Here is an 18818-nt window from a genome sequence, read left to right on the forward strand (position 1 = left end):
GGACCAACATCTCCTTCCCTCAGTGAGAGAGCTGAAGATGGGTCGAGGATGGGTGTTTCAGCACGACAACGACCCTAAGCACACCGCCAAAGCAACAACAGAGTGGCTGAAGAAGAAGCACATCAAGGTTCTGGAGTGGCCTAGCCAGTCTCCAGACCTGAATCCAATTGAAAATCTTTGGAGGGAGCTTAAAATTCGAGTTGCCAGGCGACAACCTCGGAACCTGAATGATTTGGAGGCTGTCTGCAGGGAGGAGTGGGCCAACATCCCTGCCGAAATGTGCACAAACCTTGTCACCAACTATAAAAACCTTTTGACATCTGTGCTGGCCAATAATGGCTTTTCTACAAAATATTAACATGCTGTTTGTCCAGGGGGTCAAATACTTGTTTTTCCTCATCAGATGGTTATCAATTTTTATAAATTCATATGATGTGATTTTCTGGAATTTTCTTTGGGATTCTGTCTTTCACTGTTAGAATGTACATATGATTAAAATTATAGATCGTTGCATTCTTTGTAAGTGGGCAAACCTGCAAAATCAGCAAGGGGTCAAATACTTATTTCCCCCACTGTATTTCAGATGCAATTTTATAATATTTGTTGAAATTTTTAACTAACAATAAATCAAATGCGCTGACACAAAAATGAAACATCTGTGGCTGTTGCAGGGCTCTTACAAGCAGGCCTACTTGCCTGTTTGCCTGTTTGCCTGCGTGCACTCTGCCTGTGCATGAAAATGTGTTTTGGGGGAGTAGCTCTGGAGGGAGGAGGTGGGATTTTTTCAGTTGGACACTTTCAAAATCTAGCTGTCTCTTGCTTAGTCTCCAATGCTGGATACCCCAATTTTTTAATTTTATTTCAATGTTAACGTTAACATTTCTTCTCACAAGGAACGAGAAGTGAGCATTTTGAAAGAACTAGTAAAATAGTGTTTTGTTGCATATGGAAAGTTTGAGTTTCGACTTGCACTGAGTACTGAGTTACAAGACTGCTGTAGCCTCAAGGGGAGATTATAGTGCAGGCAGTCTGATCTTTTTTTGCTCTCTGTCAGTTTATTGTAGGCTATATCTTTGTGTGCATGTGTGCACCAGGTTTGTGTATAACTCCACCTCCATGCTTTATATGCATCTTTCTTCATTGCCTAATTTATTTATTGAAGTGGGACACGCATGGCCACACACAAAAAGTAGATAATGATTAACCTTAATGCATCCAGACCGAAAAAGATAATTTCATCTTTATCACGTTTGAGGAGCTCTGGAATGAAAAGACTCACATCATTGTACAGTATGTTCGTTCTACCTGCTGCACACGTCCAATTTATATTCAGATACACTAGAAAGAAAGAACAAAAATTAAAAAATTAAAATTAGTTTTAATGCAAATATTTACTCTTCATACTACATGGAAAGGGAAGTGCAATTACGCGATTAGAAGTAGGGATGTGTTTTCTGCACATTTTCTGTATGATTTTTATGATGACAATGCTAGGTTGGTCGGTTGGTGACTCTATCACTTTGGTCCCGACTGAAATATCTCAGCAACTAGAGGATGGATTGTCATGAAATTATTCATGGTCCCATGAGAATAAATCCCTCTAACTTTGATGATCTCTCACTTCTCCTTTAGTACCACCAGATTCAGATTTGTATTTTGTTTGCAAAATGTCTCAACAAGTATCGCATGGATTGCCATGAAATTTGGTCCACACAATAACATCCCTCACAGGATGAATTATAATAACTTTGGTGACCCCTTAACTTTTATGTACTGCCACCATCTGATCTCAATTTCAATGCTTTGGGTCATGACCAAATACTGGCAAAACTAATTACATTCCCATCAGCATCAGCTATGCTTGTAGCTATAATGGTGAAACTTCTGGTAAACATTATAGGCTATCGGCTTAGCACCAGCGTGCTAAAATTGTCAATGTGAGCATGTTAACATGCTAATGTTAGTATTCAGCTCAAAGCACCGCTGTTCCTAAGTACAGCCTCCAAAGCTGCTAGAATGGCTGTAGAACCATTGTCTTGTTTTTCCCATCAGTACTCAAAGGATAAATATAAATGTACACAAATCATTAAAGTAGAGCAAAAATGCTGTACTTACCTTGCCTCAAAATCAACATAAATTGCTAATTTGTTACAAACTGTTCAAGCTGATTTTAACCCAACTTGTACATCCATCCATCCATCCATCGTCAACCGCTTATCCTGCGTACAGGGGGCTGGAGCCAATCCCAGCTGACATCGGGCGCAAGGCGGGGTACACCCTGGACAGGTTGCCAGTCCATCGCAGCAACTTGTACATATTAAATGGAAAGAAATATATAACCTGAGGGATGTTTGCTATACTGTACTGATACGAGAAGAGAAGAGAAGAAATTTAGAGCTGTAGTTTTTTTGCATGTTGTTTCAATGAAGTTAACTATAGAGCCTTGCTCCAGGGTTGTCATAAAGAATATAATATAAAATAAATGTTGCTCAAGTAGAAACTTCAGACTGGTGTAGAAAAATGTGACCTCAATCATAGGTCTGATATCATTTTATGGAGGAAAAATATCATGTGCGTGTTTTGTTTTTTTTAAAGTGCATTGACTCATGCATATGTTGCACTTAAACACAGCTCATTTGATTATTGTAAAGGACTTCAATTAAGTGGTGACTTTGAAATCCACATTTTAAGGTGGATACCCTGTATATGCCATTTCTTTGTGATTATTTACAGCATTAAGTTTAGGGTGTTAAACTGTGACAGCCCACTTGACTTCCTCTTTGGGCTGTCCCTTCCTTTTTAGGAGCAAAACAGGGCCTCACAAATTACCACCTGCTGCTCCCTATACAGTCCCCTCCAAAAGTATTGGAATGGCAAATTCCTTTGTTTTTGTTGTTCACTGAAGATCAAAAGATGAATATGAGACAAGAGTTCAGAATTTCAGCTCTCATCAACTCAGGACATACCACCCTTTGTTTGAACCCACCCATTTTTCAAGTGAGCAAAACTATTCTTGTTGCCCAAGTGTTGCCTTTTAGGTTGATTGTCCAAACATTAAATAGCTCTGCATGACTAGTCTAAGTTTTCATCCTTGGTTCAAACCTCTAAAGACTGCATTTCCTGTTAAAGAGGATAAACCAACCAGAGAGCTGTCTATGGGAGAAAAGCAAGCTATTGTCAAGCTGAGAAAAGAAGGAAAATCGACCAGAGCCATTGGACAAACATTGGGCATAGCAAGCACAACAATTTGGAATGTCCTGAAAAAGAAAAATACTACTGGTGTACTGAGCAACAGACGTCGAACAGGTCGGCCAAGGAAGACAACAGTAGTGGGAGACTACTGAAGAAGACTACTGAAGAAATATCATGAGAGCTGTGAAGAAAACCCTCAAAACATCAGTAAGTGACATCACCAACGACCTCCACAGTGCAGGGGTGAAGGTATCACAATCCACTGTTCGAAGAAGACTCAGAGAGCAGAAATATAGAGGCCACACCACAAGATGCAAACCACTCATCAGCAGGAAGAATCAGATTGAAATTTGCAAAGATTTACAGAGATGAGCCGCAAAAGTTCTGCAACATAATCTTATGGACTGATGAGACCAAGGATGTACTGGGACTGAAATTCAGCCCGGGACTTTGAGACGGAGAGGCCTTTTATGCGAGCGCCCTTTTGGGGGTGGGCATAACTATTGTTTGCAGTTATTTTAATACATATTAGTGTTTTTGTTGTATACAGTGAATCAGATTACGCTGAAGACCTTCAAGAAACTTCAGAATGACACCTGCCTCTTCAGTTTGTAAGCAAGGCAGCTCTGCACTGAACAAGACCAGGTCAGGCAGAGTGCTAAAATATTAAAATATACTAAAAAACTACAATACATTCCCATAAAATACAGCAGTGTGTATGTGTGCACAGAAATCAAATCCCTCAGCTTCAGCTCTGAGTAGGCCTCTCTCTCGCCCAGCTTCCCCTGTGCTGAACCCTGACTCTGCTTTTACTGATTGTACAGCTACATATGCACGAGAAGAACATCAGTAAAAAACATGACCTACAATAATCCATTCTCCAATTCTAAAAACACACTGTCCCTGTTCCTGTCACTGTTTTGTCTGGTTTCATTTACCTTCTCCTCCTGCTGCTTCTCTTCCCTGTCCTCCTCCTTCTCCTCCCTCCTCATTAACATGACTGCGGTCATCATCACCCTGTCCCTCTGCATCACCTCCACTGACCTCAATAGCTAATATACTGTACATAAAGACACAGAAATTCCTCGGTTAATTTGGCAAATTTAGCTGCCTCTTATGCCAACATTTTGTCTACTTAATTCTTATTTTTTTTGGCATCACACATTTCTTTTTCCTCATTCACTCTTCTCCACATTTAGGCTACTGTCTCTGTTGAGCTTATCATATAGCCCAGCGCTGACTTCAGCCCCGATAAAACGTTTGGAGATGAAACTCGCTCCAGTTGGAAAGGAAACTTCTTTGATTGGCCCTGTTGAGCCAATCAGATTTCAGCAGCAGCGGGGGCTGCAGCTCCAGCAGGGGACCCCAAACTTCTCTTTCCCAGGCCACATTAACCAGCTCTGACTGGGGGGTCCTGAGGCATTCCCAGGCCAGTGTGGAGATATAATCTCTCCACTCGTCCTGGGTCTTTCCCACTTCTGGCGTTATTTAAACCAGAAACTGAAAAAGAAAAACTCCTGACTGCTGGCTGGTTCGGGCTGAAATGGACCGGCCGTTCGGGATTGCTCCCGAATGCCACAATGACCAGTCCGCCCCTGGATGAGGCCAAAATTAATCTCTACCAAAGTGATGGAAAGGCCAAAGTGTGGTGAAAGAAAGGAACTGCTTATGATCCGAAGCATACAAGTTCATCTGTGAAGCATGGTGGAGGTAATGTCATGGTTTGGGCGTGCATGGCTGCTTCTGGAACAGGCTCATTAATATTTATTGATGATGGAACTGATGATGGTAGCAGCAGAATGATTTCAGAAGTGTACAGAAACATTTTGTCTGCCAATTTACAGAGAAATGCATTGAAACTAATCGGGAGGACGTTTATCATGCAGCAGGACAACGACCCAAAGCACACTGCCAACGAAACAAAGGACTTCATCAGGGGGAACAAGTGGAAGGTTTTAGACTGGCCAAGTCAATCACCTGACCTTAACCCAATAGATCATGCATTTCACCTCCTTAAGAGAAAACTGAAGAGAGAAACACCCCAAAACAAACAAGAACTGAAAGAAAAGCCTGGAATAGGATCACAAATAAAGAATGCAACAGTTTGGTGATGTCGATGGGTCGCAGGCTTGTGGCAGTTATTGCAAGCAAGGGTTATGCCACCAAATATTAAATGTTATTTACTTTAAGATTATTTGTTCCAATACTTTAGTATTCTCACCTAAGAATGCTGTGGTCTAATACAAACAGTGGTATGTCCTAAGTTGTTTGAATACCAGGAAATAAAAGCTGAAATTCTGAACTCTTGTCTCATACTCATCTTTTGATCTTAAACCCAAATGTCTTCAGTGAACAACAAAAACAAAGGAATTTGCCTTACCGTTCCAATACTTTTGGAGGGGACTGTACAAGCTAGTGGTCAGTAGTCACTCTTTCTCTCTCTCTGGGCATAAGGTTTGTTGTTTGGGTTAGGTTTTCCTTGTGTTTATATTCTTTGTTCACTACACTTCACTGTACACACATGCAGACACTCACCACTTCTGGTGCTTATATCTCAATTGTTTATTACTTATATTTTGTTAAATAAATATTTTAGGAAAAATAATGTCTTGTCCTCTCCTCTTTGTCCTCCCTTGAAGTGGGCTGTGACAAATTACAAATGGATCAGAAGTACAGTTGCACATTTTGTACATTGTTGTTTTTTAATCTTATTTAAGGAGAATACCTTATCAGTTAAAGTGAACCTGAGTTTGGTCAAATACCATCTATTCTTTTCTATCAGGAGCAGAGCCTTCTGTGCCATAGCACTCTGACACTTTGATGGTGGAGAAGAGGAGTCCAAAGTGATTTCTCCACAAAAAGAGAGAAGTGATGTTCTAGTACAGGAGGTGCTGAATTGCTGTCTCCACTTTGTGCATCATGGTGTCTAGTGACAGTTCTGGGTTGACAGCCACACACCAAAGCCACATGTGCACACACTGTAGTTACAAAAAGAAATGTGTAGACGCGGCTTGGTATAGCTATAAATAAAGCCTCTGTGCACTTTGCACCACACACTTTTGACACAGTTCAAGAGGATGGATAATACAAGACATGGCAAGTTTCCCGAATCCCACTGAGAGATGTCTCATGACAAACAGGAGGCTTTCCCCACCACCCAGGTCTGGGTCCCTCCAGTACTAAAGGTCCTCCCTGATGAATACCGGAAAACAACTTGTATTTGTTGTTTGTGCATTGAGGATGTGAATGCTGCCCTGCAAATGACCTCGCAGGCATAGGCCTGTATAGCTGAAACACAAGGTGAGCCACATATGAGACCTAGAAGGTACAATACATAAAACCTGTTAATGCTCTCCCTAATAAATCTGGAACTATCTTTACAATAAAATAACAATACAAGCTGGCTTTAAAACGTTGCGATTTTAAAATAATTTATTCTGTCTGTTGACCTGTATTGTTTTATACCCTCACTGTGTCGGTACTTTCTCTTGTTCTCTTTTTAATCTTTTACCTCTGTATGATATTGCTTTGTCTGTTCCTTAACACTAAATGTTGTCTGTCTAAACCTGAATCCAATTCCCCCTACCCACAATAGGTTACTCCCCTCTTGCCAGTCTGTCCTTGTATATAAGAAATAAGTGTCCTGCCTGGTTAAAAAAAAATTGTATGTTGTTGCTAACAAACAAGCCTAAAATATGGCCGAATTCTACACCTCCCCCACCTACTGACTGATCATAAAACCTGAAAATGGTTCAATCAGAGACACGTGTATCAAATGATTATTTGTGGTAAATGGTCATTATGTTAAAGAAGGGACTCTCTTTGAGGGAGCTCTTAAAGAATAAAGAATTCTGCTCTTAGATCTAATCACTCCCTTAACAAGCATACATCAACATTAGATCGTAGTAAAGTTAATAATATAAAAAGCTTAGAACATAACCTGGAGGTTAAGGTGGAGGAGGGAGCTGTGGCATTGGCACATTAGGAGAGTGAGGAAGTGTCAAGTTATAATGGTTGTTTGTACGAATGTATGAATATGACTGCATGTTACTAGTCAGAATTAGCCAATGAAAGAGCCAAATGCAACTACAGTGCTAAACTAGAACAATGCTTAATTTACTGTATGTCACATACCAAGTGAATTTTGTGAACCAGAGACCACTGTTTGGATAAGCTGGGGATCTGCTAGATGAAAAAGGACCTGCATGTCACAGTGTTGCAAAAGCTCAAGAGCTCTGTCCACAAGCTTGTCCCTCTACTCAGTCAAAACACAGTGACTCTGCCATTCCTGATAAAACTTTATCTGGGGTGAGACAACCAGCTGTGAGGCTAGAAACCTTTGGTATATAATCTCAGCCCGGCACCCTGCCAACAATCTAGCCGTGCTGGACATGCGGAGATAGGCTCCTAGTCTATTAGAAGTATTTGCCCCTATTAAGACAATACTCAGTAGGTGCAGCAGTCCAATTTAGTCTCCGTATTGAAGCAATTTGATAAATGTTTATGCAGCTAGCTACAAAGGTCTACATGAAGGTATACCACTTTACTGTATTAACATGTTAATATTGGAGCGAAACTGATATTGTAACATAATGTCAGCCTTGAAGAGCATGCAAACCGGGATATGAATGCAGTTATTTTATATGCAAAACATGTGAGCACTGTAAATGTAATACCATCAAAAGTGGATAAATGCTACTCCTGCCTTCTATCAGAATGAGCCTCCAGGGTACAGGAATGTACTTGTCCTGACTGGCTGAGCATGCAGGCAAACTCATTGTGCTTAGATGAGAAGATGAGGGGCCCAACCATCACTGTCAAATTAGTCGATGAATACAGTGTTAATAGAACAGTATAATTAGGGTGTGTCCAGCAAAATACAACCTGCCAGCCCATTCTCCCGACTTGCCAAATACGGCCGCTTGCTCAGTGGCACATGCAAAACTAATGCTGAGGGGTACCTACAGTATCACAATTTGAAATGTGCGTCCACTGGTCGAAACATACAGCCGCTGTACAAGTGGCCGTATTTGATGAGATGGAAGTGAGAACGTGTTAACATGTGACTCATCTCACAATTACATAACAAGTTACTGTAACTATATTTTGGATAATTGTGTCTCTGTTTGTTCCTCTCCAGGTAATGTGTTTGTGGTGAGTCTGGCATTTGCTGACCTCGTGGTAGCCTTCTACCCCTACCCCTTGGTTCTCTATGCCCTCTTCCATGACGGATGGGCACTGGGAAACACTCAATGCATGGTAAGACCACATCAGTTACAGCATGTTTCAGTTTTCTATTAATCCCAACACGTTCTAACACTTGATTTTCTTTCTTTCTGTTCAGGTCAGTGGTTTCCTCATGGGGCTGAGTGTCATCGGTTCCATTTTCAACATCACTGGTATAGCAGTGAACAGATACTGCTACATCTGTCACTCATTCTCCTACAGTCGGCTGTACAGCTATCGCAACACTCTGCTGTTTGTTGCCTTAATTTGGGTGCTCACAATAGTGGCCATTATCCCCAATTTCTTTGTTGGTTCCCTTCGTTATGACCCGCGGGTCTACTCCTGCACCTTCGCCCAGAATGTCAGCAGTTCCTACACAGTGGCAGTGGTGGTGATTCACTTCTTGGTTCCCATTGCAGTGGTTACCTTCTGTTATCTACGAATCTGGATACTTGTGATTCAGGTCAGTCCTCTGTTTCCCCACACGGTTATTTATGTCTTTACAGCCAAACAGAAGGTATTGGAGGGGTGGGGGGCACATTTTGAATAGCATAAAAGTCCCTTGGGCCAAACAATAACAAGAACCATTAGGCTCTCAGGGTTCATCGAAATTGGAACTGTGATGTAGAAAATATGGTCATTCCAAGTTTAAAAATTTTGACCTTTCTTTATTGACCCATGGACGAGTCTGTGTGATTTTTTTAAATGCCAGAATACACTGACAAAAGACATCATCCCATCATTAAAATGGTTTTTGCCATATAACATTTGAGTTGAGAATGTTGATCTTTAATTGTCAGTAAGTGCAGATTTAAACCAAACTGAACACTGCAAAGAATTGGCAAAGCCAGTGCCTCTGATTTCAGCTGAGATATCGAGTTTGACAGGCGGATAGATGGACGAGATCCCTGGAGTGGTTGTATGTGTGGATGTCACTGTATGTGTTAATTTCTGTCTCTTTTTGTGTCTGCATGTGCATAAGATGTGTACAGAGGCAGGGAGAAAAGGTAGCCTTCTGGCATCATTTACAGTTTAATTAATATCTTATGTGTTTTCATCTCACCCAGGTGCGCCGTAAAGTGAAGACAGAGGAGAGCCCTCGCCTCAGACCAAGTGACTTGCGGAATTTTATCACCATGTTTGTGGTCTTTGTGCTATTTGCCATCTGCTGGGCTCCACTTAACCTGATTGGCTTGGCGGTGGCCATAGATCCGTCCCGTGTGGCTCCCCGAATCCCTGAGTGGCTTTTTGTGGTCAGCTACTTCATGGCCTACTTCAACAGCTGTCTGAATGCCATTATCTATGGCTTACTCAACAGGAATTTCAGGAACGAATACAAACGCATTGTCACCTCCGTGTGGGTGACTCGGCTTTTTGTGACAGAGACTTCGCGGGCTGCAACGGACGGCAGGAGCATGAGGAGCAAGCAATCGCCGCCTCCACCGCTCAACAACAACGAGTCAGTCAGAGATCGCACTAACAAAGATTGAAATCTGCATCATGAGCATGTGGTAATTCCTGTTTTTATGTGACATTTAGACAGTTGTGCAGCTAAATGAGTATGAAGTAACAGATGAAACTGGAATGCACTGCTTGATTATCTGTTGGCTGACATCAATCAGAACAGGACAGAGGTGAACATTTGGCCTTACATCTGTGGATGAATTTTCTTTAATCCTTTCTGGGTAGCACTTTGTAATAACTACACACTATAAAGCATTAGTTAAGCATCAGTAAATAAGAAATTCATCATCATTTATAAAGCATTGTTTATACATTAATACACATTAGTAAGTCATTCATAAACATAATAAATGTTTTATTCTTTGTTATCTACACACTATGAAGCAGTTGTTAAGTATTACTACATTTTTAATTCATCATTTAATAAACCATTGTTCTTACGTGAATGCACATTAGTAAGTCATTTATAAACATAGTTATACGTGTTGTATTCTTTATTAATAAGCTCATTTTCTTACTTCATATATGATTGGTTCACTGTTTATAAGTGAAGTATTATTTTAATGACAAACCATTTATATAGGAGTTGTTAATGGTTCATAACATCATTTGGAAAGTTTAAGAAAATTATTACATAACTGCCTGTTTTTTGATACTTTCCCGAGAAAGAATATAAACAATCTCAGCATAACACCTAAATCTACCAGTGGCAAAGCCCAAAGGATGCTAGGATTTATAACTTTACCAGGTAGCATTTAAGCAAGACATCACTACTATGAATAGATTAAATTTCTCCATCTCTCAGCATTACATTACATTAAATTACAACCAAAAAATACTGAACAGAGTTCAGGCAAGGAAATTATCTTTAACATGTATTATCATAAACACTGTAAATAAAAATACCTCTAAAGGTACTACATGTGCTTACACATCCAAAAGTACCGTCAGAGATGAGGAAACCACCACACAACAAAATACTGTTGAACAGTTCAGGACATCGTGTTCACAACATCCTCCAACTGCTTTTAGCCTACAGTATATGGTTTTAACCCGCCCATTTAAGCTAGCATCATGCTGCACTTTTAGCTCTCTCCTAAAGGTTAAAAACTTTACTCACCGAGTTTCCAGGGGGAAAAAACTCCTTCTCCTCCTGTGGTCAACTGAGTCTCAGCCGCTTCTCTCTGTTCTTCCCTTTTTATATACAGTCTATGGTTCTTCCTCGATGCGGTCTGGCGCTAAAGTGAGCGCGCACTGCAGAGACTATTGGACGCGCCGAGGGTCAAAATAGCGTCTATGGTAAGGAGGAGAGTTGGTTGAGATGGGCAGCTTGACCGAAAACGTACTTTCACTTGTTTCCTGTGTTAAACACAAAGTCAGTTTTGAGGTTTTTTTCTTCGGTTGCGTATGGAACGCAAGTAACGTTCTGTTTCAAAACGTTATTCACTAGTTTTATTTTGAAAGCCTAACCGGAAGTTGCACATTTATTGTTGCTAACTTGACCGCCGAGACGTCCGAAAACGACACTAAAGGAGTGTTAACCCAGGCCTAATAAAGCTGAGACTTAAGATAAATAAGCCTAACTGAGACTTTTTTCAATCTCATTTGTAATGCTTTGTATGGCCTAGATAGTCCTTACTTTAAAGAGAAAATACTTATTAAATAATTTCCTTAAACGTTCTACATGATCGTATGAACCGTAGGTGCATATATATAGTTTTTCATTGGAATAACACTTTTTATCATACAATCTTTAAGCACATCATTGATGAGCTGGTAGTGATAGATGATCTGTCTCAGAGATACGGTACCAGGCCTGTAACGGTGAGGCTTTTACCCAGTAACATTAGCTGGGGCATCTTATGGTGCTTTCAGACCAACCGCGAATTTTCGCCTCGCGACACTTTCCTCGTGTGAGTACATTCCCTGCAAGTGGTCACACACAACGTGAGAAGGCGATTTTAACACAATAACGTGAATAAACACAACTCGCCATTACTACAACTGTATGAACCCAAAGTAAACATTTTGCTGTGATTAAATAGCAATAAACGGATTAAACTGATGCCGAAATAACTACAACATGATTAGTTAGCATATGAATTCATGCTTTGTCAGGTCTGTCAGCAGGACAACAACTTCTAAAATGTTTGTTTTCTGAATGGAGTTAGGATTGATCAGGGCTATGCTATGCTAACTTGGTCACAGTAAAGTATAATGATAGCTGGAATAAAGTTACAGACATGTTTTCTGAACTCACCAGGTAGTTCAACCTCCTCGCTTTCTTTTCTCCAAGTAATGTCCAGTTTTGTCCGTTTTTTATATAAATATGAAGTCGTAGTCCGACAGAGCTAACGACACTAACAACAACACTGGAACCGGATGTGCACGGAAGCTAGCTGCTGAGAAGCTCCAGCGAAGATAAATCCACGTTGTAATCCAAAAAACTAAAGTAAAAAGCTAATTTAATAAAAGCAGTTAACCCTGAGCTCCTCCCGCGAGCAAACTGCATAGTTGTCAGAGCAGAATCCGACCGACTACGGGTGTTTATTTGTCCAATGGTTGCAGCTCTGCTCCCGGCTCCTCTTCTCCAAGTTTAGCAGCTCTCAGCCGGCCAGCAGATTTTCAATCTCCCGCTCTGCCTGATGGGCTATTGCGACTCAGCGTCATGCAACTTCTTCACTTGAGTTGAAAATATTCAGCTCACGCGAATTCCTTCGCGTTGCCTTTGCGTCGCCGTCCCCGCCCCCCTCGCATCGCTTTGCGCCGCCCGACAGGAAATCGCGGCTCAATGCGTCTTTGCATTGACTTTGTATATAAACTCACCGCCCCGAACACTCGCTTCGCTTTTGGTCTGAAAGCACCATTAGTAGCATCCTTTGGGTTTTGCCACTGGTAGATTTAGGTGTTATGCTGAGATTGTTTATATTCTTTCTCGGGAAAGTATCAAAAAACAGGCAGTTAACCAATGTAATAATTTTTTTAAAACTTTCCAAATGATCTTATGAACCATTAACAACTCATATATAAATGGTTTGTCATTAAAATAATAATTAATTTATAAATAGTGAACCAATCATGTATAAAGTACGATAGATGAGCTTATTAATAAAAAATACAACATGTTTATAAATGACTTACTAATGTGTATTAATGTATGAACAATGCTTTATAAATGATGAATTCTTTATTTACTAATGCTTAACTAATGCTTTATAGTGTGTAGTTATTATAAAGTGCTACCCATTTTTGTTAAAGTTGTGAAGATGCTAAATAAGAAAGAGTTTCCTCTGTGATTTTAAACCATTAAGCATTAACAGAGCAAATATAATTATAGATGTTGTTACGTCCTGGGAGAATTGAGCTATGCATTGCAGGTTCATTTTGCACTTACTCTAAAAACAATCTGAATGGTACGTTAATATAATCTAAAAAAGTAACATCCTTTAATGTCTGCTGCTGTAGACTATTTCACAAAACTGGCTAACCACTGGTAAACTTTTTAGTAACTTCAAAAGCCTCAAATATTACAACTTGCCTCAAATGAATGCTAGATAAGTATAGAGGAGATCATCTCAGTCTGTCTATAATGTATGTATAATCAGTCTGATGATACAGTGACAGTAAAGTGGTCAGAATTGCACACTATACCTAAATGTGGCAGTAGCATATACTTCATGCTGCCTGGTCTGACCCTCTGGCACTGCAAGAAGAAGAAGAAGAAGAAGAAACAAAAACTTAGTAATAAACATAATAAATTAATTCAGGAAATTAAGTCACTGACGGGTGACACAAAGTAAGTCATGAGCAAAACTGGCACCACACCAACGTGCCAATTAACATGGCTGTTTTAGTTTTTGAAAGTCCTAAAATAAATGGTGCATGTCATGTAGCAAGTGGAGGACACCTACATATCTAGTATTGCTGCTGTATCCATCGTTCTGCATATCACCTATACTTCTCAGCTACTGCAATTATTACATCATTGTTTAGCAATGCCAGTTTATAAGATCACTGTATGGCACTGTAGGCTGCTTGTAAAGTCACATTTGATATTGTCTTTTAAATAAAACATGTCTTTTAAATACAATCAGCAACAACGATGTGAGAAAAAATAACCAGCCTATTCCCTGGAAGGCTAAATGCTGATTTAATATTGTATCAGTGAAGTTATTCTTCAAAATTTCCCCCAAAAATATTCTATAGCTCTTAGTATTTAGAAAATATTCTGCACAACAGTTCAGTGTCATGTCAAAAATCATAATATTATGGTAAATTGAATAATGTTGTCTCTAGCTTCCTAATTGTCTGCTATTTGGGTGCAACATGAGTTTTTACAGAGCATAAAAACAATCTCAACATACAGTATACTGTCCTGTATGTTGCAGGTGTTTCATCACAGAAATAATACAATATAGCATATGTAGGTTTTAGGGTTGCACTTTCAAAAATACATTATTTAAAATACTATACATAAACAATACATGGAAATGTTTACAAATAACAGTTTGTAACCAAACCTACAAAACTGTGAAGACAGGTCTACCTAGACAAGGAGACAAAATAAATATTAATTCACTGTAAACCTACATCACGTACTTAGGTACAATTTTGAGGTACCTTCTGTAATTAGTAACATTTTGGAACTCATTATGTAGTAGAAAGTATATATTGATGTGGATACTTTTGTACTTTTATTTAAGTAAAAGATATGAATACTTCTTCACCCATAGTGCAGGACAATATGACAGTCAGACATCACAGCGAGAGCAACACTCCATACACCGATGCCAAAATATTAACAAAATGGCAAGGCAATAAGTTGTTCAGTTTCATCAAATAGCCAAGTGCAACAGCATGAATTATTCTTTATGCACACTAACACTTTGCTATGCAATGTGAAACACAGTGGTTACCAGAATCAAAGACATCCAACATCAAGTACATCTCAAAATCATATCCGGTTAAATCTGAGATTATCCCTCACCTTAATACATCCATATTTAAACAAGATGTCTTGCTGCCTGCTCTCCAGGCCTCAAAATAACAAAAGGACTAATATACACATCACGTTCAGGATGTTCTCCTCCCTTCTATGTCAGAAAACCTCCAGCCCCAGAAAAAGGAAGTGGATAAACACGTATACTGAATGCGCAGCAAGCAATATAGAATGAGCACAGGTTCCTCTGCCTCCTACATCACATGCAGTGTCTTGTACAGTAGTGATTTTTATTCTTCATTCTAAAATACTTATGCAAAATTTTAGCTTTTCATTTCATAATTAATTTATTTTCTAATAATAAAAATCTAATTCACCAGGGACACATTTTTGATGCTTTCACTGTGGTAAAACAAACAAAAACAAAAAGAGCACATTAGGAGGAAATGTTGTACTGTCGCTGTCGTATTTAATTTGACAAAAGAGTGACATTCATTGCCTCTGAACAGAATAGTGCTTCAAAAGATGTAGATGTAGGTACAGCTCATATCTGTATTCCCATCTCAGGGTGCCTACCGAACATTTTGTTGTGTTACACAGTTGTCCGAAACATTTGCAGTATATTAGCTGCCATATAAGGGAGTCTGAAGACAATTCAAAGGAAAATTTTGTAAATTAGTGTCAGTGTGGTTTTTAAATGTGGTATATTGTTATTGGAGATGTATTCAAAATGTGTTTTTTAGATATCTAAATCTCAATAACCCAATGCACCTAAAAGTTTATGATCGGATAATACTTAATCTCTCTTTACATACAGTTGTGAAAGTGCATCTAAAACAACCTCTTGCTTAATTGGCATGTACAGTGCATCACTATACATTTGTTTTTTAGTGTGGAGTGATGGAATCAACTTCTAATTGTACAAATCAAATAACCCAGAATGGCGACAAGTTCCTCATTATAATTTCAATGTTTTGTTTTTTTCTCATTTAAATTTGTAATATTGCGGCACATTTGTTTGTTCTTATACAGGGTAAAAATGTGCAAAGCCATAGATCAAGAATGGTAACAAATCATAGCTCAAAGTCGTATTATAAATATTCCAAGGACAGGACACATGTGAGAGCAAATTTTGAAGCAAACACTGACATTTGTGATGCAGAAGAGGATAGAAACCTGAGTAAGGTTGTGTTGAAGAGACAGGATTTAGATAAATACAGGACTAAGTGACTTGAGTGACTATGCTGTTCTGACAACAGAGGTGAGAAGGTCATTCCACTAATAGGGAAGCAGGAGTGCTTCCAAGTCGCTGCAGCAACAAAAACTAAAAAAGATGTTGTTATGGTCCCGAGAAAACTAATGCTCAAACATCTGGACAGCGTTTTAGATGCACTGGGAGGGAATCAGAGACTTCAATTTAAACCAAAGAAATGGGCACAGCTAAAGGGGGTTACGTGTGCTTTGTCAAGGTATTGCTGGGGGAAATCTTTAAAACACCTTGGGTCCTTTAAGGTCTTTTTTTCATTCAAAAGTACTGCCTTATAAATTTTAAATATTATGGCAAGCGCCATATTTTCTATTAAAAACAAATCTATTGAGCAAACCTAGTTTGCCTCCATACCGCTTCTTTTTTTATGTATTCAGGACAGTTGTCTATAGAAGGTTTTCACTGCAGCACCGTGCAGACGTTCACATGCAAGCCTCAGGCGGGAGACTCAATTGCAGAAACAGAAGAACAAATATTATCCTTTTCTCCTTTGTGTTTTATTTCTATATACCCCACAGTAAAATTCTGTAACTATGTTCATTTATGTTCCCTATGCTCACTGTCTGCACCTTTACTTTGTGCCTCTTTCTCCATATACCCAAATATGACACCTTGCTTGTGAGCTTAAAATGCTGTTTACCGTCACATGCAGCATAACCTCACAGCGTAGGTTTTTAAAGCCAACTGCTCTGCTGCAATTTCTCACTGGGCTTTAACATCGTCCAATATGGTAATTATTTAGTTCTCCAAATCCCATGATTAATCTTGTTTTCAAAATTGATATTAATGATGTAAATACAGTCCTGCCTTTGAAATAAACACACAAGGAAGAAAGCAGTGAGGCTTATCACAATGTTTTTTCAATGGAAGAGGAATTATAAGGCTTCTGTGTAATACTTATCATTTTGAGTGCTGTACTTAATGAAGCAACACAGTCTCAAATTTCTGCATTATGCTGCTGGAGTCCCTCTTGTCCCCAAATGTCCATGGACAATTTTCATGCAGGGTCGGCATTTTCCTAAGAGGCATTCCCTGATACTACTCAGTTTCTGAACTTTTGTTTGTTCGACATGATCTCTGCTTTGGAGAAATAGTACCGTGAATGAAGCTGCCACTTTGCATTTGAAAAGGCTCGTATTTGATAGCTGCTATAAACACAGTCGCTTCATTTGACTTAATTTAATCAATGCTGTTTGTAATTACAGGCTATAGATCAGAAATATTCCCAAATCATAGAAATTCCATAAAGTCAGGAATTTATAACATTTTTAAGTAAATTAGGGCATTTAGACACTGCCATGAAACAAGTTCCTGTACAGTGATATGCAAATTTATAAGGCTGTGCTCATCAAGTCTATAGTATGGTATGAAATACAACATTGCTTCTTGATCAGTGTTTCTATCTGCTATGCAGAAACCTGGCAACCTCGTAAGCAGGTTAAGAGATGGTTTATATATTCTCCTTGCACACCTACCAAATGGCACAACTCAGACTAGAAGAATCTTGCCTCATTCAGTTTTTATAGGCTATGGGATGTAAGCACATGATTTACAAGAGGCAACTCTGAAGACTCACTGTTCTCTTCCTTTATCTCATCTGGACATACTCACTATACAGTGCGCAGTCAATGGGTTATGTAACAGCATGACAGCATCAGCTCACAGCTAAAGACAAAAAAGGTTGCAACACTGATCCGATTATGCGCAAGGTACCTTCCCTGAGATGAAAATAAAATGAAAAGCCTTGGGAACATAATTGAATGCACTTACAATGTACTGTCATAGAAAATGGCAAACCACAGAAAAGTGAAACATAGTTGTGAATGCGCCTCCCATAGTGTTTACAAACAAGATGCCAATCTACATATTTAAAACTGTGACTATGAAAACAGTAATGAAAGAGCTCTTACAGGGTTTGCAACATACAAATCCTTTTCACCTGATAAATATTTACGCTCAGCAGTCACTTAATTGGCTGCAGCTCATTAGATGTAGGTAGGATCTCTGTTTGCCTGGAGCAAATTTTACACAAGAATTCCTGATCATGCTGTAATGTTTTATAACTTTTTTTGGTGTAAAGATACACCAGATTAAACAAGATAATTAAAAATGTCTTTTTAGAACATGAGCAATGTTTGGAAATTGGTGACTGAACTTGCGTTTCAGGCATTTAGCCAGTCAACTTCTTGTGTCTTGAAAAATGTCTTCTGTTCCAGAGGCTGTGTGAATGTGCATGCTTGTCTGTTATTTATGACTGATGATGATTGACAAGAATTTACTACCTAGGTGCAGGCCGCGATGCCCAGAGGATGGTCTGAGTAACATGAACCAAAGGGAAATCTGTGGAATGTAATGGAATTTGAAATTTCAACACTCAAACGGCTTGATTGTGACACAGAGTCTCATCAAAATGAATTGTGTGTAAAAAGATATGCATTATGTGTACAGTTATACTGAAACACGATGTTATGGAAAATAAAATGGATATATCATACTTTGTGATATCTGCTCATTAATGCATTTGTGTGAAATCAGCACTCTCAAAGAGATGAACCTTTGTTGCTCTCTTTTCCAACATTGTGTTTCATATTTCATGCCTTAGTGAGTGCTTAAAAGGTTTCTTAAAAGCTCAAATTCAACACATTTCTCATTATAAACCAGGACGCCAGGCTTTTAAAGAGTGTTTTGAGCATTTCATGTGGATCCTCATAAGGCTCAGAATTAGATTGA

The 18818-nt window shown here is 39.1% G+C and overlaps 1 protein-coding gene and 1 long non-coding RNA gene across 4 annotated transcripts in view; one reads left to right on the top strand and one right to left on the bottom strand.

The window, feature by feature from the left end:
* The window catches only part of LOC123963091, a 47592-nt gene extending 36323 nt beyond the window's left edge, over nucleotides 1-11269 (bottom strand). For all 3 annotated transcript variants that reach the window (XR_006823124.1, XR_006823122.1, XR_006823123.1), the window contains exons 1-2: nucleotides 11003-11269; nucleotides 4131-4252 (exon numbers count right to left, since the gene is read on the bottom strand). This is a non-coding gene — a long non-coding RNA (uncharacterized LOC123963091). The remainder of the gene's footprint in view (nucleotides 1-4130; nucleotides 4253-11002) is intronic.
* Nucleotides 1-18441, top strand: part of mtnr1bb (melatonin receptor 1Bb) — a 40650-nt gene extending 22209 nt beyond the window's left edge. The window contains exons 2-6 of the mRNA XM_046039615.1: nucleotides 8333-8451; nucleotides 8537-8881; nucleotides 9486-9877; nucleotides 12179-12187; nucleotides 18381-18441. Coding sequence (XP_045895571.1) covers nucleotides 8333-8451; nucleotides 8537-8881; nucleotides 9486-9877; nucleotides 12179-12187; nucleotides 18381-18441 — 926 coding nt within the window. The remainder of the gene's footprint in view (nucleotides 1-8332; nucleotides 8452-8536; nucleotides 8882-9485; nucleotides 9878-12178; nucleotides 12188-18380) is intronic.
* Nucleotides 18442-18818: the final 377 nt, after the last annotated feature.

The sequence above is a fragment of the Micropterus dolomieu genome, linkage group LG23 (assembly GCF_021292245.1).
Source record: "Micropterus dolomieu isolate WLL.071019.BEF.003 ecotype Adirondacks linkage group LG23, ASM2129224v1, whole genome shotgun sequence".
NCBI lineage: Eukaryota > Metazoa > Chordata > Actinopteri > Centrarchiformes > Centrarchidae > Micropterus > Micropterus dolomieu.